At 43.8% G+C, this 27,956-nt stretch overlaps 2 protein-coding genes across 3 annotated transcripts in view; one reads left to right on the forward strand and one right to left on the reverse strand.

Moving 5' to 3' along the window:
- dgkq (diacylglycerol kinase theta) overlaps positions 1-13,263 on the reverse strand; it is a 28,421-nt gene extending 15,158 nt beyond the window's left edge. For both annotated transcript variants that reach the window (XM_086304411.1, XM_086304402.1), the window contains exons 1-6: positions 12,063-13,263; positions 7,617-7,696; positions 3,269-3,368; positions 3,089-3,174; positions 1,360-1,485; positions 62-215 (exon numbers count right to left, since the gene is read on the reverse strand). In XM_086304411.1, the coding sequence (XP_086160537.1) occupies positions 62-215; positions 1,360-1,485; positions 3,089-3,174; positions 3,269-3,368; positions 7,617-7,696; positions 12,063-12,288 (772 nt within the window). In that variant the 5' untranslated portion in view covers positions 12,289-13,263. The remainder of the gene's footprint in view (positions 1-61; positions 216-1,359; positions 1,486-3,088; positions 3,175-3,268; positions 3,369-7,616; positions 7,697-12,062) is intronic.
- An 11,560-nt stretch (positions 13,264-24,823) lies between these two features.
- Positions 24,824-27,956, forward strand: part of mgat4b (alpha-1,3-mannosyl-glycoprotein 4-beta-N-acetylglucosaminyltransferase B) — a 130,022-nt gene continuing 126,889 nt past the window's right edge. The window contains exon 1 of the mRNA XM_086304427.1: positions 24,824-25,098. Coding sequence (XP_086160553.1) covers positions 25,002-25,098 — 97 coding nt within the window. The 5' untranslated portion in view covers positions 24,824-25,001. The remainder of the gene's footprint in view (positions 25,099-27,956) is intronic.

Here is a 27,956-nt window from a genome sequence, read left to right on the forward strand (position 1 = left end):
AATCTTTATTTTTTTTGAAGTGTGAACATTTTCTGTAAGGCGGGGTTCACTGTGTGCATACCCAGCTCGTGGCTGCAGCTCTCAGCGATGCGGTAACAGTGCATCTTGCTGAAGTTTCTGGAGTCGAGGCGGACACAGGCCGGATGCAGCAGCATGCAGCGCAGACGTCCCAGAGTGCACTCTGCCGGCATGCCGAGGTAACATGCTGCATGGCTCTGCAGGCGGGAAAGCAACATGTCACTTTACACACACCAAGCTCAGGGAAGTGAAACATCATGTAACACCCGTGATCTCAGAGTTTTATCAGCCTCATCGTCTGAGGGTGGAAGACAAATCCAAAACCTGCAGTTCCTCTAACGCCCACAAGGGGCTCCAGCAGCGAGTCAGTCCCCACAGACTCCATGTTAAAACTTTACAGCAGAAATAGACACGTTTACAGCCTGATACACACACTGCTTTAGTATCTGTAGCTAATCCCCCCTTCATAACACCTGTACAGTGTTAAAATTTACATTATTAGGGGCGTGGCCTCTTTGACTGACAGTTCAGCTAGCTGCTAGCAGGGCTTCACTTGAACTGCACCTCTGGACTGTGTTTGTGCTGTTGGAGCCTTTTGGAGCATTTCTAAGTAAGTAAATTAGGTTGATAACCAAGCTAGTTAGCATTAGCTGGTAGTTTAGCTGATAACGCATGCCACCCTCTGATCCAAATATGGGTGCTCTTGGTTCCCAAAGAGGTCACAAAAAACTACAGCTGAAATTTCATATTGAGTCCAGAAACTTATATATACAGTCTAAGGCACAGGTGTCGAACTCCAGGCCTTGAGGGCCGATGTCCTGCTGGTTTTAGATGTGTCCTTCCTACAACACAGCTGATTTAAATGTCAAATCACCTCCTCAACATGTCTTGACGTTCTCCAGAGGGTAATGAACTAATCATTTGATTCAGGTGTGTTGACCCGGGGTGAGATCTAAAACCTGCAGGACACCGGCCCTCGAGGCCTGGAGTTCAACACCCCTGGTCTATGGGGTAAGGTGGATCTGTGGAGACTCAGGAATCACCTTTACTTGTTAACAGTTTCTGTATCACCAGGACCAGAGACAGCTAAATGATCTCAAAGAGGTTCAATTTAAATTTAGGAAGAGAATAGTCTGGGAATGGAGGGACTCCAGTTAGCTGGGGTGAAGCTTTAAACCTTAATGGAATTTAATTCATCAACTGTACAGGTGTCATGACTGGACTGGAGCCTCTGCTGGACGTTAGAGGCACTGCATGTTTTAGCACTTGAGCTGCTTGAAACCCAACCTAAACCCCACCCTAGAGGAAATCAACACTGACACATTTTTCGCTGATTCTCACCGTGATGCCGCACCACTCGCACCTCATCCCTGCCAGGACGTCAGACGACCCGCACGAACGCCGGCAAACCTCACACCTTGCCGCTGACGCCAGGTTTCCCTCCCTCCAGTGGTGGTGGTATGTATCCTGGAGCAGAAAGAAAAGAATGAGTTTCAGTCCAGCGCTAAAAATAGTCCCCATCAGCCGCAGCTAATTGAGGAGGATGTAAAAATGAAATGTCATATTTGTGAGGAGGAAAGCACCGAAAAAGAAAAGTGCACTGTGTGAATAGATGGGCTGAAACCCGACGACAGCTTCCCGGGGTTGTTGTCAGCCTGTCTGCCATCATCAGCTCTGCAGGAGATCAGCTTCATGCTTTTCACTTTTTATCCAGACTGTGAGCGATCGATGGGTTTTGATCGAGCTACACACACTGAACCGACAGCAGACATCCTCATTGAAGTGTCTTACAACGTCTTTGATTAAAGTCAGACTGACTGGACCTGATCAATATCACTACTTCACAGAGCCCAGTTTCTATTGTAGACTAGCTGCACAGTGGGCGCTACCTACATTTCAAACTATAGAAAATTTGTCAGGTAGGAATTCAGTTATCAATTATTTTTGTTTTCGTTTTTTAAGGTGGAAATATCTACTATCTCATCTTGTGCACATGGTATTACACTTCAATATTCACAGCAGTTTTAATCACAAAGTCTGCATTTGGTGACACTTCCCTCTCCTTTAGTGGAAAATACTGATGCATGAACTTTCTCAAGCTCCTGCTCTTCAGTTCAAGGAGTGACTGATCGTTTTCATTGTTGTCACAAAAAATGATGTCACAGATGCCAGAGGACAGAGCATCCCTGCCATGCGCCCGTTTTTTTTGGTAACCTCGCGTGCAAAGCAAGGGATGAAGCGTGAGAGACAAGGTCATTTCAGCACGTCTCAGTGATCGCTCACTGCAGAAGCACAGAGATGGAGAACACTGATGCAGAACACTTTGAGACGACCACCACGACTGCTTTATTTCCTGTTTGTGTTTTTAACTGAGTTAGACACAGTTTCAGGTTTGCACAAGCACCAACCAAAACCGCGAGATGAGTGGACGCTGAGGGTTCAGCTGGCACCAGAGAGCAGCAGGTATTATATAAGAGAATAAATTCAGAGGCCTTGTGTTACTTCTAACAAAGTCAGTATTTTAAAAAGAAATACAATAAAAATCTACAATAAAGTCGTCATAGCTATGGATGTGAGGGATCAGAATAAACTATTAAACTACCTAAAATAATTATTAAAGCGATCGATGTGCCAAACGGCTCACTGATAGATCACGTAGCTGGAGTCTACTCTAAACTACTTCCAGCAGTCATGTTTCACAGCTCGCTGAGCTCAGCTGCATCTTCCACCTATAGAGCCTGCCCTCTGGTGGTGTTTTTGTGCATTACAACATAACACACGGCCTTAACACAGCATCTCTGTGCCAGTTAAGAAGAGCCCGTTTGTTAACCAAACTGACTGAACTTCTCTGGTTCGGCCCTTTTATGATCTGATTGTGAACGTCATAGAGAAAGTCCTCATCTTCAGTGACATTTCTGTGTCACTGTTTGCGAGTTTAGGCACAAGAAACATGAGGCAGTAGCGCCCCCATGAGGTCAGACTGAAAACTGTAGCATTGGCCTACGTAGTTTTAGTCCAGCTTACTGTTGGAAACACTTTATATTTATACTGATATTTTTTAAAGCGATACCTGCTCCAGAATCCCGTCCAGTTGGCAGCTGCGACAGTCGGCACAGGTGAAGATGGCACAGTCAGCGTGGACATGCAGCTCACACACTGAAACACACACACGCAAACACACACACGCTAATAAAAAAATCACTCATGAGATTTAATCCACTGGTCTACTTGGTGATGGTGCTGGTCTGACCTTCGCAGCGCAGCGCCGTGCTTCCCTCTGTTTGTTTCCTGCAGACGCAGCAGAAACGTTTCTTCTGACCGGCGGGACCGAAGCAGTGAGCCACCGGCACCTGCAGGGGGCAGCAGCAATGTATGTTAACAAACAGACAAAGTAAACGCAACACTGAGCCTCCAGCCTATTGGCTGTCCATGAATACAGAGCTTAATTAAAAAAACAAAATCCCAAAAACAAAACAGCACATTGCTCCTGCTGCTCCAAACAGTCTGTAAATCTGCATTGCTCCTCTGATTAAAATAGTCCCCATCAAAATACAGCTGTTGGCTGCAGTTTTTATGTTGACTTACAAATGTTGCTGTAAATATCATGGCTGTTATTTGTTGTTGTTGTTGTAATTGCCATGTTTGATCCAATGACCTCTCTTCATTTCTTAAAAAGAAATGATTAAATGCATTTTATTGCTCTGTTTTTCCTTCACTTTAACGCTCCTCGCTCAGTGTCGCTTGTGTACTTTACTGTAATGACCGAGTGGAAATGTTTATAATGAATAAAGAGACCGTCAGGACAGAGGGATCTGTTATAGTTTTGCATTTTTCCAAATCCTTTATTTATAATGAGCCACCACTGAAGCAGCATGACAGGTTATGTAAGAAGATAACATTCAAACATGAGGGGCAGAGTGAAGGCCTGCAGCTGCATCACATCCAAGAGAGCCAAACACCCCAGAACAACGTGAACGCAGCCGTATGGCAGCTCACAGTGTATTTACATTAAGTTTTAATTCTACTCCACGAATGTGCTTTAATCATTTACTTACACATTATCTTATTATTAGTGTGTGCACATTGATGTTTATATATGACATTTTTTTAGAGCTTTATTTAAACTTTTGCCCCTGAAAAGCCGTGGAGCTGGGAAGAGATGTCGGCGACATTAATGATAACTAATGCTTAACGGTGTCCCACAAGGCTCAGTTATGGGTTCAGTGGTTTTTCCAGTTTTTATATTGATGACACTGTGTTATGTAAAGTTATACGCAGATGATACCATATTATTTTGTTATGCTGATTCAGATGATCTTAAACTTGTACCGAATGTACGTAAAACCACATTTCTGTTACTCTGCTATGGCACATCTCTACTGTTCGACATTTCATTATCGAGAGAAATACAATTTGACTTGTGTCAGAGGATGTCATAGATGAATATAACTGGTTATCATCTACATAGAAATATATAGTTTTCTAATAATATTACATTAGGGAAGCATGTATAAAGTAAAAAGTTTGGCTTCAGCACAGACCCTTAGGTGATTGAGGAAATCTCCAACAAAATTTGCATGCAAAATACCAGGAAGTATCCCATAAATACAATTCAAACTAGTACAGTGCGTTTCCTTTAATGCTAATTGCGTATTCTAATTTCTTCATTACAATGTTGTGACCAGCAACATCAAACACTGCACTGAGCACAGATACCAGTCGACTATCAGAGGTGATAAGAAGATCATGATGATACTTGTCATGTAGGAAACCTCTGAGGGGCCCTGCTGCCTTCAGGTTTTGGTTTCTGTAATAATAATCTGGTAACTGTCCATCATATTTCTGTAAGCTGAGTGTTTTGGTGTCCAAACCTCCAAACTGGACTTCCTGGATCACACTTCAGTGTGTCTAGTGAAAGTATGTTACGTGAAGCACCACACAGACCACACTCTGAGCTGTTGTTTTCCATTTGTGTTTTGTTTGATTATTTTTGTGCCGCGCCGTTTTTGTGCTTATAATGGAGCTGCTGCTTGTCAGGTCGGAGGGTAGAAATACTGAACGCTCTTTAGTTAAACCTGACCCAAGAGCTGCCTGAGCAATAATAAGGAGCCTGAGGATATTTCACATTAAAAGCAGGTGAGGAGAAAACACCACTGCTGCCGCCTGCTCGTGTTTATTGCAGGGCTATTGATCGGTGCAGCAGTTAGTCAAGCTCAGTGATCAGTGCTGTGCTGATCGATAAACATCGTGTCGGCGCGTGTGTAGCGTTTCAGCGAGGCGGCAAAAGTGAAGGAGACAATAAAAAGAAGGGCTGGAGAGCAAACTGTGAAGCTGACAGAACAAAGCAGGTCTGCTGCTTTCATTTTATAACTTTGTTGGCTGATTATGTCTGGTTTGTTCTGCTGGGTAGAGTTTGTTCACTCACCATGGGCCATTTCTAGAATGTCACCTTCACTGGAAGCACAATTATCCACTTGTTTCAGTGCAATGAAGTCTCTGCAGCTTTTCATTTCTTACAATACAGAGTGATAAAGTCCACAGCAGAAGCTAAATCCCTGCTCTGATTTGGTTTCTAAACTGTTATTTACAGTAAACAGACTCTTTGAGGGCTCTGAATGTCACTTAGATCCTGAGACAATGACAGACATACTTATTAAAGAGTGGACAGGTGGTCTGTGAGAGGTTCAGGTCCGGATTTGAAAATAAGCATTTTGTTTCAACCCTAACTCACAAAAATTGCCTGATAAAATTAACTCAAGGAATGCAAGCAGGTGGCACTATGACACTGTGTGGTGCTTGTGAATTTGAGTTGCGCAGGAGAACAACGTTGATGCTAGTTATGCTTCTTGGAGCAACTCATCTGGAGTTTTTTTTTTCTTTAGTCCTGATTAAAAAGTTATGGTTGAAGATACAAAGTTGGCTTTTACTCTTCTGCTTGTTGGTAAATGAGAACACTTTTTGTTTTGATCCAGATATACCTCTGTTTTTATTTTTAAGGATAATTAGCATAACAAGCTAGCTGTTAGCTAAGTGCTAACAGCTAGCTAAGTCCTGTTAGCTAAGTATGTAAATTCTATTAGTTTTCTTTTAAGTGTTGTATTATTATTATTATTTTTATTTACTTGTGAGCTTAGAGTAGGAAGGAAGTACTTCTAAGTACTAAGTAAGCTAGGAAGTAAGTTTAATGTACTGTACAAGCGGTCTTTGTATAAATTACATTGCAGCCACGTTTTGTAGCAATGAGTTGCATTCTCGCAATTCAGTAAGTGGTGAATTCATGTGGCCGCTGTTCACAATCGAGAAAATGTGAATTAAATCAAATGAAATTGTGCGAGTAAGACAAATTAATCCACCTGTGATGCAAGCTGCGTTGCTTCTGGACAGATTGGCTTATGAGAGCTCAATATAACACACTACCTGGGTAGTACTGCTAACAATAAATGCTATACACAAACGCACACACACACACCTGAACTTAAGCGACTCTGAACCACTTGAGCGTGCGGACTGACAAACATGGACTGCTGGAAATCCTTATTGTGAAATATTAAATTACTGTTTACTTGTTAGTTTAAATAAATATTTGAACTTTTCTTTAAGCTGTGAACACAAAGCCAAAGATCCTAACCTACTGTGTATACACGGTATACTGTGTAACCGTGTAACATCAGCTTATTAGTCTTATTGTGGCTTACAGTGTGATTTAGTCTCCTGTTTGCACAATTACATAAAAAGTCAGTTCTCACTTAGAGGTTACAATAAAGCCACTTTCGCAGCTGAACTTTTCATGACACATTTGTGAGAATCAGACTGGAATATTCTCCAGTTTTCCTCGCTCACATGCAGCAGCGAGCAGGAAATAGTCCTCTTCAGATGCTTTCATGTTACTGGAAATATTCTGTGTGGTTTAGATGCGGGTGGATGCATGGGTGTAGTGTGCAGGAGGCAGCGCACATGGCGCCTACTTTCTACAAGTAAATGCACCAGACTCTCAGCTGAGCACATCAGCATAATTGCATTTGGACCGGGGAGCTGGTCGGTTAAAGGCCGGCTGATGTCTGATCTGATCGTGTTTGCATTCTCGTTCTCTGATGGGTAATGCCTAAAGAAGTTCAGCCCTGCAAGGTGTAAAAATAAACCCCATCTCATCACGTCTGGGGATCCCTGCCTTCGTCCCATTGGCTCCCGGACTGGGGTCCAGAGATTAAAGTAAAGGTGTTTCCTCACCTGCAGTGTTTAGTCTGTTTAAAACGGGTGCGAACCAAAACAACGACACTGAGACATTTTGGAGGAGATGGTCTCGGTGCGGTTCCAATCCGAACCAACTACCACGTGTATGTTACAGAAAACATCCTGTAGCGACGTTTGCTTTGTATTCTCAATGCAGGAAGGTTTTATAGATGTGCAAATGTCTGTACGGACTAGTAACTGGCTGTGAAATAAATGTCAATTCTCTGTTTTCTCACACAGCACCTTCCTCCTGTTTTTACTCTCGTTGCTCCCACTCCAGACGCATCGGGCCAACATTGTCCCGTGTCTGTAGTGACGCATTTTGGCTCATTTGGAGTTTGGAGCATGAGCGTATGTTGGATACTCACCTGGACCAGAGACGGAGTCATGGAGGAACAAACCTTCCGCAGCGTCTTCAGGCATTTTTCGTGACACATGAAGTTACACACTGAGGAGGAGACAGAGGAGCACAGTCAGAGACCATTAACACTGTCGGGGTTTCTCTCGGCTTTCTGAGTTGTTGTTAAAGAGATGCTTTTTCTTATGATATTTATATGATAATCTCTGCATCTCAGTGGTAAACCGTGTGTGCAGCAGGCATTAACACAAATACAGCCGTCGCACAAACATAAAAAAAAATAAAAAAGCACGGCATGAATTAAACAGGTACAGATTCAAAAAGTTTCAGTGCAATTTTGCAAACCATCACTTTCACCTGGAGCACGATTTTCTTAATTCATTACAGCTGACGTTACCTCCAGCACACCTCGGGGGTTTCTCAGAAAGCAGCTCGGACATGCAGGGCACCGACGCTTGTTTCTGTTCCTCTGCCTGACGTTAAACTTTTAAAGCCTTTTATTGAAACTATGATACGATACTGATGCTCACAGGCAGACAAAGCGGCACCGAACAAAAAGACTGATTTTGTCTTCAGATTGTGACGCTTGGAGTGGGTAAAAAGTAAAAGAAAAATCAGCACAGTATCGTGATATTTTGTCATATCGTGTGGATAGATGGACACCAAATGATAAAACTACAAACAAGAGGGCTCGTCTCATGCACCAGTGTCCTGAGATAGCCTTACGTCAAACTGCCACAACTGAAAAACCATCCAAAGCTGGACACGCTGAGCTCGACGAAGACAAGTCTGAATTCAGAGCAGCTAATAGCTCATCACGCGAGTAAAAACAGGACGGCGACCTCCTTCCTTCTATAAACTCGGTCTGTTTGTGCTTCACAATTTTTAAAGCAAAAAAATAACTGACAGTATTGCAGTCGTACAGTGATAATGTCCCACCGTGGGGTGTCTGGTGATTCCCATCAGTAAAAAGTTGATTTGGGTTTTTTTTACCCAACTTAAATTTGTTTTTCAGGCCTCAAATAACCTCGTGGATATCTCCTGATGTTATGAGAGCTCAAAAATGCTGAAAACAATTAAAAATCATCAAATCTGGACCCTCTGTGTCCCTCACAGGCCCGCGACTCTGAAAATACTCACACTATGAGGGTAAACCTTTGAGCTGCTTTAGTAAATAAGATATTGCACATAAAAAAACATCAGCTGATTCTGAGGGGGTCAGAGCTCAGGTACTGACTTGTATTTGCCTCCAAATTCAGCCGAGTTAAATAGAGTTAAACAAAAGCAGAAACCTTTGATCTGTTCTTGCTGCTTTTACTTCCAATACTCCACCCGCCCATCCACCCCGCAGCCCTGCAGCGCTCAGATAAGAACGCTTTCACTCGAGCGCCCGGTGGAAGAGATGCGGCGTGGAGCCGTGACACCGTGAGAGCGAACAATAAAAATGTGTTTGGAAGAAGAAAGGAAGCTGTCAGCTGGATGACTGCTGGTCACGTTTGCACCTCGTCCGCTCTCGCTGTGTGTGCTGAAGTGACATTTAGTGAGTGTGCGTGTTGTTGCCTGTGCTGTCACACTGTGGTAAACCTCAAATGTTCACTCTGGCCAGTTTGAACAATAAAACCTGCTGCAGGCGAGCACGTCTGTGCACACCATCCAGACAACCAGCACAGAGTGGCAGACCGAGGCCAGAGGAGATCAGTCAGGTTTTTCCTGTCCAGGAGCTCCGGCGGGTCATTAACAGCCCCGATGAAGGCACTTTCTCACAGCCGGTGACTCAGCAATGACTGCTCAGAGTCCACGATATCACAGCTAAAACTTTAATGTGTTTGATGAGGAGCAGTTTGAATGAATTTTTGTCAATCCAAACGTTCATACTTGACTCTTATCAGACAGTCGCTCTCTGCTTCCTGCAGCTTCACTGACTGATTTTAAATCAGTCAGTTATTTTAAATGTTGGACAGACAAAAAAAAAAAAACCTTCTGCAGCCTGAACGTTTGATCAGTGTCCTGCTCTTTTATAGCTTTTCTATCTGTTCCAACAAACTAACATGGTAGCAGCCAAAAGGTCAAAGTTTAGGCTCCTGAATGCTGCGTGCAAACCTGTGTGTGACATGGTGGCTGCAACCGTCTTTTATAAGAAGTCGGTGCTCGTGGCTCCTGGCGGTGCTGCCGCTGGAAACATGTAAATTACAGCAGTGCGTGATAAGCACTCGCAGCAGCTCTGGTCACAAAGGAACAGCCGCCGTCGCGGCCCCGTGTTTTCACCGAGATACGTAACCAAAACGGGATCTATTCTGATCTGTACTCCCGTCCCAGCAGTGGCCGTTCCTGTTACACACAGTTTCTCATAATGAGCTCAGTGTATGTACAGTAATCCAGGCTGCCCTTTGTGCTCTGTGCTCACTTTATTTTTTCTGCTTTTAGCTCACTTACTGCTGCAGTCACAGCCGTAAACGGACATATATGGTATATAAGATGGATGTGGCCATTGTGACATCACCCTTCGGTTGGTGAAGTCCTGTTCTACAGCCATCTTGATGTTTTGAAACTGGCTGTGGCAAGCGAGGGGTAGATGTGACTGAGAAACCGAGTAAACCACACGCATCCTGCTCTCTGACTCTGATGGGACCCCACTTTACAAAATAAACTTCATGTTTTATTCAATAAAAGCTGAAAACAGTGACTGAGACAACAAACTCATCAGGAAAGAGTCCACTGAGGTTAAAGGTCAAAGGAGCCAAGCATCAATTTCCTTAAACATCTACAGAGTTTTTTTTACCAAACAGATACAAAGAGGTCCTCTACGTTTGTTTAAACTTTACTCAACAAAAATGTTATTTCATGTCAACTTTAATTATTTATAATGACCCTGGACGTGATAAGACCACTGGTTGTTATGGAAACGTGCATTCAGTGACTGGTTGGCGGCGACTCCTGGAGGTTGCTGGCCCGTGCTGGGTGAAGCTGGATGATTTGTGTGGTTGCCAGCAGGTTTCACGTCCGTCTGCAAACGCTCGCCAACTACATGCCGAGCGGCAGTAAACAGAAATTAAAATTGTGCCTCAACGCTGAAGCCAACATGTTTGAAAAGGTGAGCTTTTATTCTGAAGGTAAACAGCCCGTGTTTCCTGTGTTCACAGTTTCCAGTTTCCTGCTCCTGAGCAGCTGGGCAGTGTTTATGCACAAGTCCATCAAACAGTGACTGCAGCAATATCCTCGCTACCAAAGCAATCACAGCCAGGCTTTGGCCAACTGGTCGGAGAATACATGCTTTTCCCTAGCAACAGGTGGTTGCCAGGGGGTCACTGATTGGTCTGCAGCCCTGTGTGACTGAGGCTTCAGCCATCAACCACTCCACCGCTCTCCAAGCTTGTGTGACTGATGTCTTATTCACTCGATTGCACGCCATCACTGTGATTGTCATGCAGCCCCACCCCCTCCCCACTGGCCATTAAAACAAATGCAGGTTTAAGAAGTCATCTCCAGGGCGCCGCTGTAGCTCACCTGATTGACCTTGTGACCTCTATACTAAAGACTACGGAGGTCAGAGTCCACTCGGTTCACCTTTTACATAAAGGTAAAGGGAAACATGAAAATGGGCTTTTAACAACGCAGCGGACTAGGCAATTTGATGACATCACTGGTTTGTGTTAATCCAAGTGACGGCTTAAAGAAGAAAGGTTACGTAAGCGAGCAGAAGCGCTGCTGCACATTTTAATGCATCTGATGCTGTGATGAAGAGGATGGTCTCTGCTCTCACTCACACAGAGACGCACAAATACACACACACTCACACCCCTCCAACAACCAGCATCCCTGCCAGTCTCCTGTTGCCATGACAACCACAGAAAGTAAATCACGACTTGACTGAAGCTCCAATTGTGCCATAGACACTTTGCCTCCTTTAGACATGCACACACACTTAAGTGCACACACATACACACTATGCAAAACCAGTGTGTTACTGGGCAGACTGAATTGTGTTGGTGTGCTGGATGTACTCTCTGATTCTCCTCCCAATTCATGATTAAGATGTGTCGAAAGGAAAAGAGGAGGCAAGGAGAAGGAAAGGAGGAAGAAAATGAACAGGAAAGGAAAAAGGGAACAAATGGGCCCTTGTCTGTGTTGGTTAACTGCAGATGTTGCATGTTTTGGTGCATGCAGACAGACTTTTAGAGCAACCACACATTATCCTGTAAAAGTTTCCAGCTGCAGCCTGAGGTCGGACTGGGATACGGTCTGGGATCCAGCCTGGCCTCCTCAAGCGGATCAGCTCCGTGTCCGGGGCAGGTATCGGTGTAAGTCGGGTTCATCACGTTGTTAAACACACCTCAGCTCAGGCTTGGTTCGGTTCCCGCGGGGAGAACCGCATGTGCGCTTGCGAAGCTCACGAGCTGAACTTTGATCTCGTGCATAAGTAATGACCCCGATAAATAAAGCATATTTGCTGTCTTACCTTCACACAAGAAGCCGATGATCCCCCAGATGAAGTCGCTGCAGCTGTGGCAGAAGGTAGGTTTGGTCAGGGTGACTTTCTTAAAGCAGTGACCCGGTGCAGAGCTCTGGTACTTGGACCGGAGTCCGGGGGACTGCTGCGCCCTCTTCTTCCCGGCCAGCGGGCTCGCTGTCCGGCTCTCTGCGGCATCAGGGTCCGCCGGTCTGGGCCGGCCGGAGTCCGCCATGTCCTCCTGCCCGCCCTCTTATAAAAACTTCCCAACAGCAGGGCGACAACACGGGGTTCAACAGCGGTAACTCCTGGTGCCAAAAGGGCTGGATGTCTAGGAAGTAGTTCACCCGTAGTGGAGAGACATCCCACCGGGCCAAACACAGCGGCGCAGCCCGGCAAAGGGCGCCGTGCTCGGTGTGTGTCCTGGACTTTCCCCCTCGCTCTGGAAGATAATTATCCAGGTCCTAAAACACACAACAGGCCACCAGTTCACGGCTTAGTTTATGGCGATTGTGACGTCGGTGTCGCCCCGTGGAGGGTCGGTCATCGCACCGGCTGGAGCCAGCGGTGCTGCCCGGCGGAAAGGGCGCCGAGGTCGGTGTGCTGTCTGAGAATCCCGCCTCACAGGCTCGTTAAAAAACAAACTCCCTGCACATTTATCGACCAGCCACTCTTCCAAAATACACGACAGCTGTTCCAGTGAGAGATTAATACTGGATTTTCGATCCTTTTCGACGGCGTCTGCTGCTTTCGATCCCCGCGATCAGAAAGACCCTCCGCCCGGAGACAGCGGTGCCACCCAGCGGCGCAGCGCGGAGGACAGGGCGCCCTGCTCGGCCACTTTCCCGAAGCTCCCTGCTAAGGAAGGTGGATGAATAAATGATGAAATATCGATCGGGCAGAACTGGATGCCGAGTGTGTCCGCAGCAACGTGAAGTCTGTGAAATGGATGGGTGATCTTTTCAGTCTCAGCGATCACTCAGCCAGGCAGGCACCCCCAAAACAGCCGGTCCAAGCCCACAGAAAGACACAACAAATCGGTGGAAAAGAAGTCCAAAAAGCGCCTCAGTACTGGAGACCGACGACAATCAACAAGTGTGAAGTCCCCCTGACGGGGGGGCTGCTTTCATTTCGGGTTTCTTCTTCCTTTTCCGAGGCTGATTCTTCTTCCGCGTCAGTCTCCAACACTGATTTACTCCTCCTCCCTGCGCTTCATCCCCTTCCCTAGTCTCCTTCGCTTCCTCCCTACCTCCTCATCACAGAGGCTCTTCCCTGTCTCACTGAATGACGGTTTCCTAAAAGCATTTATTTCTTATCTCATTTCCTTCCTCCTGATGCTTTTTTCCTTCCTCTTTTTCTTTACTCTCTTCCTCAGTCTTTCACGTTGAGTAGTTTATGAGAACGAAACATGCAAAGTGAAAGTCTGTGATCAAATTTCGGCTTCAGTGTCTCCTCGCTGAAGGCTTGATTCTGAAACATCCGCTTTGATGTGGTGCAAAAGTTTTAAAGTAAAAGTAAAGAAGCTGCAGGTGAACAAAAAAATCGAGATTTAGAGAACCACGGAAAATATTAAAGAACAAAATAACAAAGGCTGCAGTGTACCGCACTGCTTCGTTAAGTGACGGCAGTGGCAAAATGTAACTATGTGTAATTTTCAGCAATTACATCTGGTTACTTACCATAATAAGAGTTGTTTTTTTAAAACACCAAATCAAATGGAACGTATAGTTAAATATTCTGAGCTGGTTGTAGACCATTTTCACATTTAAAAGTTGGTGAGAGATTCTCTCTTTAAGCTTAAGGTGGTTTAATTAAATTCAGTTCATTTGTAAAAGAAGCCAACATCTTAGTAATCTCACAAATACATCTGAGAATCTCTGTCTGTGTTCATCTGTCCTTCTCTTTGCTCTCAGCAAATTCTCATGTTTTGTAGAACAAATGCAAGATTCCAAATGACAGCAGGCAAGGCACTGCTTTAAAAAGACACGAGGACAACATTTAATCTTATTACTGTAGATTTGTTCAGTAAAAGTGAGTTTTAAACCTCAGTCTGGAGCACGTTTCATTCAAGGTGTTAACTCTGAATGACATTACACTGCAGTAAAGGTATTAATGATATGAAAATCTTACATGGTGGAATATGCATAGCTGAAAACAGGAGTGTATTTATTTTAATATTTTAATGACATTTTGTGGGTTGTGTGCATTTGCTTCGTTGGAATAACTGTAGCAAAGGAAGGAGGTGATGACTCCCAGTCAGTAAACTCTGTTTTGCCTCTGAGTTCATAGTTAGATGGCAGAAGTAACGGGGGGGGGACCTTCATAATGAATTTGCATGCATTCAAACTAAACAGATATTTCCTCTTTTGGTTCCTGGCTCCAGAATTCATGGTCAGCCTCTGACCATGAACCACAAATCAAGCATATGTAAATTAGTGTTAATCCTCGACTGTTACTGGTTTTGTCCATGAACTTACCTGAAACATGAAACACAGCTGCAGTGGAGCTCTGTGTGAGCATTTACTGAGTCCCTGGATTAAAAACTACAGTGTAAACATGATGATTCTGGGTTTTTTAATCACGCCCATCTGATCAGAAATGCCTGAACCTATAAATGTTGACCACAGTGTGTTAAAAGGACTTCCTCTACAATTTCTCTCTATTGTCACAAAACTCCTGAAATTAATTTTGATACTCTGCCCTCTAATGGAGAGGTTACTCCATTGCCTCTCGGCAAGAAGGCTGTGGGTTTGAATCCAGGCATCACCCCACAGTCCAAAGACATGCCAGTCAGCTCAAGTGGTGATTCTAATTTGGCTGTAGGTGTAGATTGTCTCTCTCTCTGTGTTAACCTTGCAGAAAATTAGCAACCTGTCCAGGTGTGTCCCGCCTATCGCCCAGGGTGTAAATGACCTCATTAATATTTGGTAAAGTGTTTTGTAAACTTATGAGTGGCTATTATATTGTTGGAGTGAATGCTTTTATTTTGAAAGTCACAGAGCGACAAGGTGCCGTAAATCAAGTGGCGTAAACCATATGGCAGAAGCGCGAGTTTTAATGCACAGAGAGAAGGTGTGCTCTATGGTTAATGGACGGGAATGGGAAAAAGAACGGCTATTAAGGTGCAACACTGAGTCGAAAGCAGTTTCTTAGCACCTGGTTGATGAGGGAACAAGGTTTGTAACAAAGTTTGTCCTGTAGATATGTATTTTGTTGTTTTACGGAGCATATAGCTGCTGACCGCTACTAAGCATAAAGGCTAAGTTTTCACCCACTAGAGGGCGCTAACGTACCTCGTCATGTTTAGGCAGCGATGCAACGATTTCCCTGTTATATGCAATAATTTACAAGTTTTAGTGTTATTTGTTATGTAAGGTAAGGAGAATTAATTTGTGATTAATGAATAAGTCAAAAGGTTAAAGGTAACACACTGTTTGATTTACTAATAGTCTTTTATTCTGTATGTTGTAGCTCTTACGGTGTGTTCACATACACGGCTGTTTAATAAAAGGATTGTGAACCATCAGTTTGAGAGACCATCTTTTCAACCGGGGATGCTACACAGGGACACCTGTATCTATCACCCAAGTGTGCCAGTGAACTGCATAAGCAGAGGAGAATGGATGGATAGATGGATGGATGGATGGATGGAGAGAGTCAGATGAAGGTTGAGCAAAAGTAAAAATAAACGCTCTGAAATATACTTGCTATCTTTGACCACTAGATGTCAGTGTGACACAGTAAAAATGAATGTAGACCACAGAGAGGGTCAAAGGTAGAAAAAAAGAGACGCCCACCTTAATAATTACTTTTGTTTCCTTAACTTTTGTCATAATAATTTCCTACTTTCCACACTTAAACTCTTATGTTGGTGCACTGGTTACACTTTGAAAAAACAGGTTTTATTCAGTGGTTTCACTTTAAAATATATCAAATGCAACACTTACTAATGTGCAACACAGCTCTTCTTTTGTATGGGATTTTCATCTATATGGTGCATGCAAACAGAAATCACATAATAGAGGGTCAAATGCATGTAAGAGATTTGTTTTGAACGGTAACTCATTTCTGGAACTGTGCTTGTTGAGCATGTGGTCATAATCAAACCCCTCTGAGGGGCTCACCGGTGATCTGATGGCCCTAAAGAGGGTAGAAAAAAGTCCTGAGATGTTAAAGGAAGAACAAATGTTTCAGACTCTGCCCCGTTTCCTGTTCCAGTGATCATGTTATGTTACCTATTAAGAGTTCTTTCTTCCCACCGAGGCACCGCTCAGATGGATTTCATAAACTCACTGGAGGCGTGTTCGGTTAAATCACCATTAGAAATGTTGCTGTGCGCCGAGGTTTCAGCCCAGCGTTGCTGACCGAGCAGCACTGCGATCGTGGGAAACCTCAGCAAAAAAACCCGATGACACTCAACACATCTGTCTGCATATAACCATCTGCAGGCCTCAGATGCAGTTTTTAGCTGACCTTAAATGTGTTTCGCAGACCCATCTCCTCTGCTTGCAGTGCAAAAGTCTTGAGCAACCTCTCTTTTCTTTCTTTTAGCTTACAAGGAGTTTCAGTTTTTAAAGTGGTCTTCATCAGTAGTTCTCCAGGATCTATTAAGGCCTTTCATAGTTATGTATCATCTGTTTTATTGAGAAAGCAATCAATAGTTTTATTTTTGGACATTAGGTTGCTTTTTCTCTCATTTTCAGTCCAGTCCTTGCACCTCACAATTTCCCTGAGGAAAGTTTGGGTTGTTAACCCTTGTGTGGTGTTCGTATTTTTGTTACTCAGCCAGTGTTCATGGGTCTGGTGGACCCGCTAGAGTTTTGGCTTTCCAAATTAACACTATCAAACAATTTTATGTTAAATTACTCAACAGATGTTTACTTCATCCCAATTACAAGACATATGAACAGCAAACATGGTTAATTTTTTCCCTTTACCTTTGTTAGATCACATTTATGAATTAATGTGCTTCTCGTTTTTCTTTTATATAAAATGTTATAAATAAATCAGTTATAATCAAGTGGAGTGAGTGGAAAGACACAACACATTTACACGTGAAAAAATAATTAATTGTTTAATTTTTCTTTTGAAAAAAACTGAACACGGGTCTCACAGACCCGAACACCATATAAGGGTTAAGCCCCTTCACTCTGCTCCATGAATCATTCAAGCATAAAAAGCCTCCTGAATCAGTGTTGTTTCTACACATAACAGACAACATAGCACGGAACCAGTTTGAAATGTACCTTTAGGCTATTTATTAGCAGACTGTCACAAAAATGCATCATTTGTTCCCATTTCTTTAGTTGAATCTGTAAAAAAAATACCAACGATAGAGTGAAACTTACTGAAACGTGCATATGCTGTAGTTTTATGTATGTTTGCACATGCTCCAGTAAGTCGTTGCACCTATTTCCCATTTTCCTGCAAAATATAAAGAAATTGGAAGTGGCTCAGGACTTTTGCACAGTACTGAATGAGGACTCGTTAAAAAACAAACTCTCATCGACCACTTTTTGTGGTGACCAAAGTACTGGTCATCCTTTCTTTTTCTTCATGAAAGTTTATGACTTTTCCTTATCTGGGGTCATAAACTGGTGTTTAAATATGGACACTTTGATGTGTCCTGGAATGTCTTTGCAGTGTTTGTGTACAGTGTAGATGTTTCAGAGACAGAGGATCTTTCAGAGGCCGAGGACAATGTTATTGATGATCCAGACTGCCAATTGTCCGACGACGAGGAGGATTCTGAGGAGGAGTGTGCCGCCATTTCTACATCAAATGAAAACCAAGGAACGCAGCAATCATAATCCACAGAGGAGACAGGGACATCTGAAGATGATAATATAAAATGTTCATTATCACCACACCGAGGTCAAGGCATGCTGTCATCTTCTAATGCAGGGGTCGGCAATCCTGGGCACGCGTGCCACTGATGGCACGACCATAGGGTGATTTTTCATTTTTATGGGCCAATGTTTTTTTTGTTTGTTTGGTTGTTTTTAGTAACGGTATAAACAATGAAAGGCGGTGGATTGTCCAGATGCTGGCCAATGTGTAAAAATAACTGAGTAGTTTGGTGGTGGCTGTGGTGGAGCTTCCACAGAAGCAGGTGGATGAGGGAAAGGGGAGGCAGGAAGGGCAGAGACCCGAGGCGGCCGCCGGTCCGAGTGTCAGGTGAACTGAACTTCAGGTAAGAAGTTATGACCTGCAGTCTGTCTGGGTCAGATATAAACCAAGTTTAGGTGGAGTTTATGTTTACTGAACAGGTGATGGAGAAACAGGTTTACCTTTTAGGTGACATGAATGAGTTGAAGGGAAGTTATGAACTGTTTCTGAGAGACAAGTAACACCAGGATCCTTTTCTATGTAGCTGACAGGCAGGGCATTAACAGGGAGAGGGGGGCACAAAGAAATACTTTTCTTTCTTATTCTCATTTACAACGTCTAGCTTTTAATAAAAAAAAAAAATCTGAATCTTACAATCAAAGTTTTTATCTGATGTAAAATGTATAGAAATCATACATATACCAACAAGACAGTGTACACCACTGTCCCAACAGCGTTTGTTTTCATTCAAAGGCTTTATAGTTTTTCCTATAATACCTGGTGGGCCGGGCTCTACTCAAAATGCCTGGGTCGATTTTTTGTCCCAGTCCATTCCTGGGCACGACACGCAGTGAATTAATCTGAGAAGGTGCATTAAAAAATAAATGGCCAGGCGAGCGGTGCACATCGCAAATTAGCTCGCATAGACACATTAGTTGTGCCTCTTCTTAATGACGGTATCTTAGCTTCCAACCCCAACTACCAGATTCAACTTGTAATTGGCTGAAGATCACTTAGCCTACCGGTGAGAGGGACGTTGCTAGCTGGCAATTTTTTCAAGCGATGTTGAAATTTCCACATTGCGACACTTCAAATGCTTCAGGAGCTGTCCGCTCAGCACAGCATCAGCACCGCGGAAATACTCGGATACATCCGTAGACTCGAGACTGAATTCACAATGTGTTTTCTGGACTTTCAGGTGTATGGACCAATGTTTTGTTTTCTGATCAAACCAGAAAGCTTTAATGAGCAGCTGGATTTGTCTCGCATTAACTGGCTGAGTTATTGCCAGTTAATGCAACATCGAAGCAGCTGGAATCCATAGCTGTGCGTGTTCATGGAGCTTGCATTTTCACCTGCTGGACATCACTACCTGACAAGTTTAACTGTCTTCAGAACATTGCAGAGGCCTTATTAACAGTATTTGGCTCTACATATCTGTGTGAGCAGGTTTTCTCTCATGAGTGTCCTCGGGTAGCTGTCTGAATGCTGGACACTTCCTTCCTCCTGATGCTTTTTTCCTTCCTCTTTTTCTTTACTCTCTTCCTCAGTCTTTCACGTTGAGTAGTTTATGAGAACGAAACATGCAAAGTGAAAGTCTGTGATCAAATTTCGGCTTCAGTGTCTCCTCACTGAAGGCTTGATTCTGAAACATCCGCTTTGATGTGGTGCAAAAGTTTTAAAGTAAAAGTAAAGAAGCTGCAGGTGAACAAAAAAATCGAGATTTAGAGAACCACGGAAAATATTAAAGAACAAAATAACAAAGGCTGCAGTGTACCGCACTGCTTCGTTAAGTGACGGCAGTGGCAAAAAGTAACTATGTGTAATTTTCAACAATTACATCTGGTTACTTACCATAATAAGAGTTTATTTTATTTTTATTTTTTTTACACCAAATCAAATGGAACGTATAGTTAAATATTCTGAGCTGGTTGTAGACCATTTTCACATTTAAAAGTTGGTGAGAGATTCTCTCTTTAAGCTTAAGGTGGTTTAATTAAATTCAGTTCATTTGTAAAAGAAGCCAACATCTTAGTAATCTCACAAATACATCTGAGAATCTCTGTCTGTGTTCATCTGTCCTTCTCTTTGCTCTCAGCAAATTCTCATGTTTTGTAGAACAAATGCAAGATTCCAAATGACAGCAGGCAAGGCACTGCTTTAAAAAGACACGAGGACAACATTTAATCTTATTACTGTAGATTTGTTCAACCAGACATTTTCCCCCATCAGCTCTTTCCACCTATACACATTTATAAGAAAAGGTTGTCTGTGCATGACAAGTGACTAAACATGGAGGCAGTGTTTTTACTGTTGCATAACATTTATACAAGTTCGTTAACATCAGACCCAGGGACTGTGAGGCTGTTATTCACTGTCATTTACTGCACACCTGAAGTAAAAGTGAGTTTTAAACCTCACTCTGGAGCACTTTTCATTCAAGGTGTTAACTCTAAATGACATTAAATGGTCCTGGCTCCAGAATTCATGGTCAGCCTCTGAGCTTTCACCATGACCCAGAAATCAAGCATATGGGACACCTGTACCTATCACCCAAGTGTGGCAGTGAAGAATGGAGGGATGGAGTGAGTCAAATGAGGGTTGAACCAAAGTAAAATAAACACTCTGAAATATACTTGCTATCTTTGACCGCTAGATGTCAGTGTGACACAGTAATCAAACCCCTCCCGGACCTCTGAGGGGCTCACCGGTGATCTGATGGGTAGAAAAAAGTCCTGAGATGTTAAAGGAAGAACAAATGTTCCAGACGTTTCCTGTGTCATTTGTGTTACCGATGAAGAGTTCTTTCTTCCCACTTCTTCGCTTAGATGGATTTCATAAACTAACTGGAGGCGTGTTCGGTTAAATCGCAGTTAGAATTGTTGCTGTGCGTCGAGGTTTCAGCCCAGCGTTGCTGACCGAGCAGCACTGCGATCGTGGGAAACCTCAGCAAAAAAAACCTGATGACACTAAACAGATCTGTCTGCATATAACCATCTGCAGGCCTCAGACGCAGTTTTTAGCATAGTAAATGCTAAAAACTGCAAACTACACATTAAATTACAGCCTGTAAGTTAATGTGTAGTTTGCTTTGTTGGAGCGTGCTTTATATGTTTGACTGATTAAATAAAAAATATGAGTAAAATAAAATCCTTCATGGGTAACAACCCTGACCACCAGGGGGAGCTGCAGATTAACAAATCCGAACCCAAACCAGGAGTCCCTTTCTGTACAGTGAGCATGCTCTGACTGCATCCATAGTTCACTCTAACATCTCTCTAATCATCTCTTTCCTGCTCACACATCCTCCTGTACAGCACCTGTACGCCATCCGATGGAGACTCTTTTCCACATAGCCATGAAAGTGCTGACTTTATAGGTGAGCAGACCCAGAAAAAGGCTCTGATGGATGACAGGTGCTCTGCAGTGGGGCAGGTAGAAACTTAAAAAAAAGCGAAACCCAGCAAATCTCACTTGATATCATGGGGTTCAAGCCTAACTGCAAAGAATAACCGAAGATCTTTGTCTTTACACAGAACAACGTTACACGATGATTCCTGAAGTTCTTATCAGAGTCTGACAAATACAAGCAGTGTGACTCAGGTTTGAAGTCAGACCCGATGTGTTTCTGTAAGACAGTGTCAGCCTTATTCCAACAGCCTGATGGTATTTAAAACACTGAATTCACACCAGGCTCAGCTGCAAGGCTTACAGTAGAGGCTCTATGTTAGCCTCAGATCTCTGTGTACAGGCTTAGAGAGCAGTTCACTGACTTTAAATTTGTTCGGAGCCAGCCAAAAGGAAAGGACAAAGAATAAAAGATCTAAGAATCTCTCAAAACCCATCAGAGAACCAGTCAGTGCCTTCCTGGTTATTTTCCAGGAAACAGCTTCTGTAGTTGGTGAGTTTTATCGTGAACATAACCTGTTCCAGAGCAGGTTAGGCCTGCAGCATTAGTTACTATTGCGATGTACCACCTTTGAAACACTGAAAACCAGGATTAAGATGACATTAAACTGAGATTAAACCAGGATTGAACCAGGATGGTGCTTCACCTGCACTGAAGCTCACAGTTTTACTTTGAAAGGATAACTCTCATGGTTTTTCATCAGTTATTCACAATTCTTCTCATTTACCATTTTCCCAACTGAGTCTGTCCTCACACAGAGATGTGGTTCGTTCTGTTTCATGTCTGTTTTCCAGACATGAATGAGTATAAAAGGTTTACAGTTCTCCGTGATATCGGGATGTGTTTACATCTCTGTGGCTGGGGATCCAACCTGCTTTCACCTGTTCCTGGTCGTAGCAGCTCAGTTGTCTTTTAGCACACCTTCAGCTCCAGATTAAACCTTTTTGCATACTAAAAAAACCACAAAAAACAGCAAATGAAACATTTCTGCTTCACAGAGAAAATAATCAACCTGATATCGACTCTGGTCTCAGACTATCAAGTTTTTTTATTGGACATTTGGTTCACGTTCTGAACAAACTTGTGTTCTTTGTTGTATTTCTACGTTCTCATCCTCCTGCTGCCTTTGTCTCCCTTCTTTCCTCTTCCTTGTGTGCCTCCTGTGCCTTGTTTTGGTCAAAACCCATGCTTTTGGGGTTCAAAAATGAGCCATTAATAAGGAAAAACAGGCCTAACCCTCACAATTTTCCTCACTAACTAATGCTTTTATTGTGAAGTAATCTGCACCTGTGACCAAACATCCACCTGTAACACCTCAGTGATTGATGAGGCTTGCGTCTATCTTTCCCATAATAAGCTGAATGGACGTCTGATAAATGCACGCAGCACAAAAAGTATAGACACACCCCTCAGCAGGCTTCCTGAAGCCGACCAATCAGAAGAAAGTGGGCTTGGATGGAGTTTCAGTGTGTGTCTGAGTAATGGCTGTGGCTGTCGGAGCGTTAGGATGCACTGTTATAAACAGCTTGAATCTGCTTGTGTTTTTTTGCGTATAAATTCTGCTGCATGCTGAGTTTCCTCTCTGCCCCCAGCTCAGCGTTATGAAGCCCCGGTGCAGCTGAATCAATACGCAGGGCAGCGTGCTCAGTGAGATAATAAGTGAACTCGGAGAGAGAGGTCAGGGCTCTGAGATGTCCTTGTGGGGAGTACTTTTGTCTTTTCTGTCAGGTGAGAATCTTTTCTGGATTTCATTTTGTTTTAATCGATAAAATTTCATCCAGAAGGATGCTCTGACCATACTCTGCACTGAGCATCAGTTTAATTCTAGCTTTACTTCTTCTGTTGTGTTTGTTGTAACCTCTGCTGCCCTCTCTGCCCGGTCTGTCTTGAAACAGAGATCTTAAAGCTTTAATGGGGAGATGATTGTTTTGTGAGGAGCTGTGTGACCGGGCCGCTGGGCTTCATCTGTTTATACTGAGGTTTCTACCGTCGCACTGCGGCGAGCTTTGACTCAAGAGAGAAGGGTAATGTTTCAGCCATGTTTGCTGGGAACTTTAACTTCAGAAATATGTTGGCTGGAAATGAAAAAGACCATCAGCTGATGGTTGCTGCAGGCTTGCTTGTTGTTCCTAGAGTATTTAAAAGTAGAATGGGAGGCAGAGCCTTCAGTTTTCAGGCCCCTCTTCTATAGAACCAGCTCCCAGTTTGGATTCAGGAGACAGACACTATCTCTAATTTTAAGATTAGGTTTCAAACTTTCCTTTTTGCTAAAGCATATAGTTAGGGCTGGATCAGGTGACCCTGAACCAAAGTTATGACTGTTGGCTAAAACTAAATGTGAAAAAACATTTTAGTTACCTAAAACAGGGACGTCAAACCCTTTGACCATACATGGGCCACTAAATAAAACCTCACTTTCTGTCACTGTGAAGAAGTTTAACTACTTAATTTAATTTAACGAGATCCACATCTTAAAAAGAAGCCAATTTCAACAACATGTCTCAGTTTTTCCAGCACGACTGTTTCCCTTTAATTTTATAAAAAAGAAATGTGTAAAATTTCTAGAGAAAATTCTAGCAGCTCATTGCCCAGACTGTCCTCTAATTATAACACAGAAAGTTTCTGTTAATTCACACAAAATTCTTTTTTTTTTTTGGAACAATAAAAAAAAAAGTTCTAATTAGCAGTGAAAAAACTGGAATTTTCATTTTATTAAAATAAATAAATAAAAATCTATTACTGAACAGCTTCAGTGTGGCTGTTGGACACCCCTGAACTGAAAAACAAATAAAAACTGGACTTTTAATAAAATCGAATATAAATGAAATGATTTTGTGAACTTTGAAAACAAAACGGAGGAAACATCCTGAGTAATAATGTTATTTCAGCTTGCCTTGATGGACGTCCCTAATGAAAAAAACAAAACACAATCATAATAAATAAATAAATAAAATGAAAAGAAGCATTTTCAAATGATCAAAACTATACTGAGACAAAAAAAATCCATTCTGGAAACTCAATGAAACTGAATAAAAGACAAAAAGTCCAAATGAAATAAAATAAAACCTACATTAACTCTCTAACGCTCTTCAGTAAAGCTGCTAACGGCTCCGTGATGCATGAGGATTTGTTTTTTTTTTTTTTTTAACTCAATTGATGATCATTTGTTTTGTGTTGGGCTGTTTCCTGTTAACGGAGAGTTCTTCCTCCCCGCCGTTGCCAAGCCCTTGCTCACAGGTCACTGCCGGAGTCATTTTCAGGGGCCTGAGGTCGTGCTTTAGTGAATAAAGCTGAACTCTGAGCCTCTCCCCGGGACGCCGGCGCTTTGAAGTAACGCAGGGTGGAAACTCCCTTTCAGTCCGTTACATGAGTCATTACGTAAGACACGATGAAGCAACCCGACGTGTTTACGATGATTCTGCCTGTGAGGAAACCACCGGAATAACTCCGAGCTCCGGAGAAATTCAGACCTCTGACTCCCTCTCTCTCCTCACGTCTCTCTACCTGGTTGTCTCCTCCCCCTCTTTCCCTCCCTCCCCTCAGTCTCTCCGCTGCTGCTCAAACAGCAACAGCTCCGCCCGTCTCTCCGTCTCCCTCCGTCTCTGTGGCTCTCTCCGTCTACCTGTCTCCGCCTGCCTCCCCCTTTCCCTCCATCCACGCGCTGCCCTGCTCCCCCCTCTCGGTGCGGACATGCTCCCGGGGCTCCGGAGATGAGGCTCCGAAATGTCTCCTTCCTGACGGTCTTGTTGTTCGGGCTGTGCGGGCTGGTCTCCCTGTCCTGGTACACCGCCTTCAGCAGCTCCAGAGGTAAGAGCCGGTGTGTCCCGGTGTGCGCATCTGCGTGTGTGCGCGCGTGCACGTGTGTGTTGATGACGTGTTTGTTTAGGGGGAGAGAGAGTGGAGGGGAGGCGGGGGGTCGTTTGGTTTTGGATGTTGCAGGAAAAAAACGCATGATGGTGTGCTGATGCGAGGCTGGAGGTGCAGGGAGCGCTCGGTTTGAGACGCATCACGTGCCAGCTGCAAGAGGAGAGGGTCCACGAGAGGGGAGGGGGGGGGGGATTTTGTTGCAGAAAGCGTGAGGGCAATGAGGGGAGCGCTTGTGCCTCCCCGCCAAGCAGGGGAGTCCGGGTCCAGGATGAAATGATGGTGGGTGGGTGTGGGGGGGGGCTTTTTCATTAGGAGAGGCAGAAGGGGGCGCTCGGTTTGCTATAAGAAGACGGGGGCGGGGCGTGAATAATGTTTCAGAGACTGTTTGATTTTGTTGTACTTTCAATTTTGAAAAATGTGAAGGCGACCTATAGGATCTAAGGGGGCGCTTGGTTTGTGATGTGCCACGTGCCAGAGGTAGAAAAAGAGGGGAGAGTAGAAGGGGTAGGTTTGATTTTTGTTGCAACCCCTCTCTGTGTTTCAGAGAGGATGCTTTGCAGGTGAAGGAAACTCCAGAGCATAAGGAAAGGAGCGCTTGGTTTCCTATGCACCACATGCCAGCTCAGGTTGGAGATGGAGGAAAAGAGGGGGTTTGTTTCATTCAGGTTACATGGGGTGCATGCATACACCACATACAGGTGTAGTAGGGCACTGCGGGAGAGGTTGGTTTGATTTAGTTTCAGCTTTATCTTTCCTGAACGTCGAGGTTAAAGGAAGAGATAATGAAGGGAGCGCTTGATTGATTGATTTATCCCTCAGCTGAGAGATGAGCTTCCAGGTGGAGGACAGTGGAGGGTTGGTTTGGTTTGGTTTGAGTTGATTGCAGCTTCACTTTGTGCTTTTAGATAAGGGAAGTGTTTGATTTCAGACACATGACACACCAGATTAAGTACAGTTGGGAACAGGAGAACAACAGTTGAAGCTCCTGCTTCCGTGGTATATAGGAGAGCGCTTGACTTGTGAGGTCACACCGCAATCTCAGAGCTTCAGACTGAGGAGGAAGAGCGTGCTGGATGCTGGAAAGGAGCACTTGCACCATGTACCAGCTCAGGTTGGAGGAAAAAAGGGGTTTATTTCATTGAGAGGAGGAGTTGGTTTGATTTATTTACAGGTCTGTCTCCAGTTCGAGTAAACCTTAAAGCTTTTGCATGCAAGAGGAACGGGTAAAGAAGGGAGCACTTGATTCTTTTTTTAGGCTCCTGGAACCCCTGAACTGGATAAGTGGAAGAAAATGGATGGTTGGATGGATGGGTGGGGTTCCAGATGGAGGACAGTGGGCTTGGTTTGATTTTGTTTCAGCCCCGCCTTGCACTTTGTGGAAAACAACTACTCACACCTGCCATCTGACAGCTTCAGAATGAGGAAGAACAGAGCTTTGGATGCTGGAAAGGAGCGCTTGTTTTATATCTGATGTGGAAATGAGAGGTGGGGTTGGTTTGATTTAGTTGTGGTTACGCTGATGCTGTGTTTATTTGTGCAGGAGCAGAAAAATGTGACGGTGATGATGAAAGTTTGGACTGAAAGTCTGCCAGAGTCGAGCCTCAAGTTAAAAGAGCGCTTAGTTTGTTGTCCATCATGTGCTAGAAGAGAGAAAGAGAGAGTGAAAGGTGGGTGGTGGTAGGTGAAGTGGAAGTACAGCTGGTTCAGAGGTCAGAGGAAGGAGCGCTGTGAGCTGAGGCGATGGCATGTTTGTGAAGAGGTGCGTTTGGTTTATACTGGGGGTGAGTAGACTGATCTAGGGGTTTGTTAAAAAAAAAAAAAGGGACAAAAACAAAGCGGAGATTAACACACACACGCAGGCCTGGTGTGTGTGTGTGTGTGTGTGTGTGTGTGTGTGTGTGTGTGTGTGTGCACGTAGTTATTAACCTGTGGGTGTTTGCTCCCAGGAGCTCTGCAGGCTCAGCTGTCAGCTGCAGCTGTGGGTCCACAGGAGCGCTTGGATCGAAACTCCCTCCAGCCTGCAAGAGGGGTGGAGTTTGAGATCAGTATCTGCTGTGAAAGGAGTGCTCAGTTTGCGATTGGTCTCACATGATCTTTTCTCTGGCGTGAGACCCTCTTTGGTAAAAGGGGGCGCTTGGTTTGCGATACAGTGCAGCAGCTTTCCAAACAGCTGGAAGCTCAGCATCTGTACGCTTGCTTTTTATCACGGCGCACACTGGTGGGTGGGCGTGAGACTAAGGGAAGCAGTCGTAGTTTTGCTCGTCATGGATCGTCTGCTTTCGTGAACACCACGGGTGTTCTCCTTGTTATTTCTGTTTTAGCTCATAAGCACGGTGTGGTGATAGGACGCTGGTGCAGAACTTGGCATCTGGTCAGAAGTTAGAACCACAGCTGGACGGATTCGTGCAAAATGAAAGAGCTCACACTGGATTGATGCAAGGATAGTGATGGTTACACCCTCGTCCAGTATAGACAATGTTTGTCGTATCACAAGACATAAAGTTGTCTACAAACTCGTCCACATCAGGACTTTTGGAGGAAACAACAACTTTAATCTCAACATGAACAATCAGCAGACATATCTGGTGATTTAAACAGCTGATAGTCAGTCAAAGAGGCCACGGCCCTAATACCGCAAACTTACTATAAATGAAAAACGTGAGTTATAAAATAGATTCTCACCTGTGCAGGTGTTATGAAGGATTCAATTATCTACAGAGACCAACCAGTCTGTGTGTCAGGCTGTAAACATGTTTATTTTTGCACATTCTGCACCACTTCTCTGTGCGTTCATCATT

Source organism: Aulonocara sp. 'chitande type north' Nkhata Bay, linkage group LG2, assembly GCF_057382095.1.
Source record: "Aulonocara sp. 'chitande type north' Nkhata Bay isolate Kocher_YH1m ecotype deep benthic linkage group LG2, A_spYH_male_GT1.1, whole genome shotgun sequence".
Lineage (NCBI taxonomy): Eukaryota > Metazoa > Chordata > Actinopteri > Cichliformes > Cichlidae > Aulonocara > Aulonocara sp. 'chitande type north' Nkhata Bay.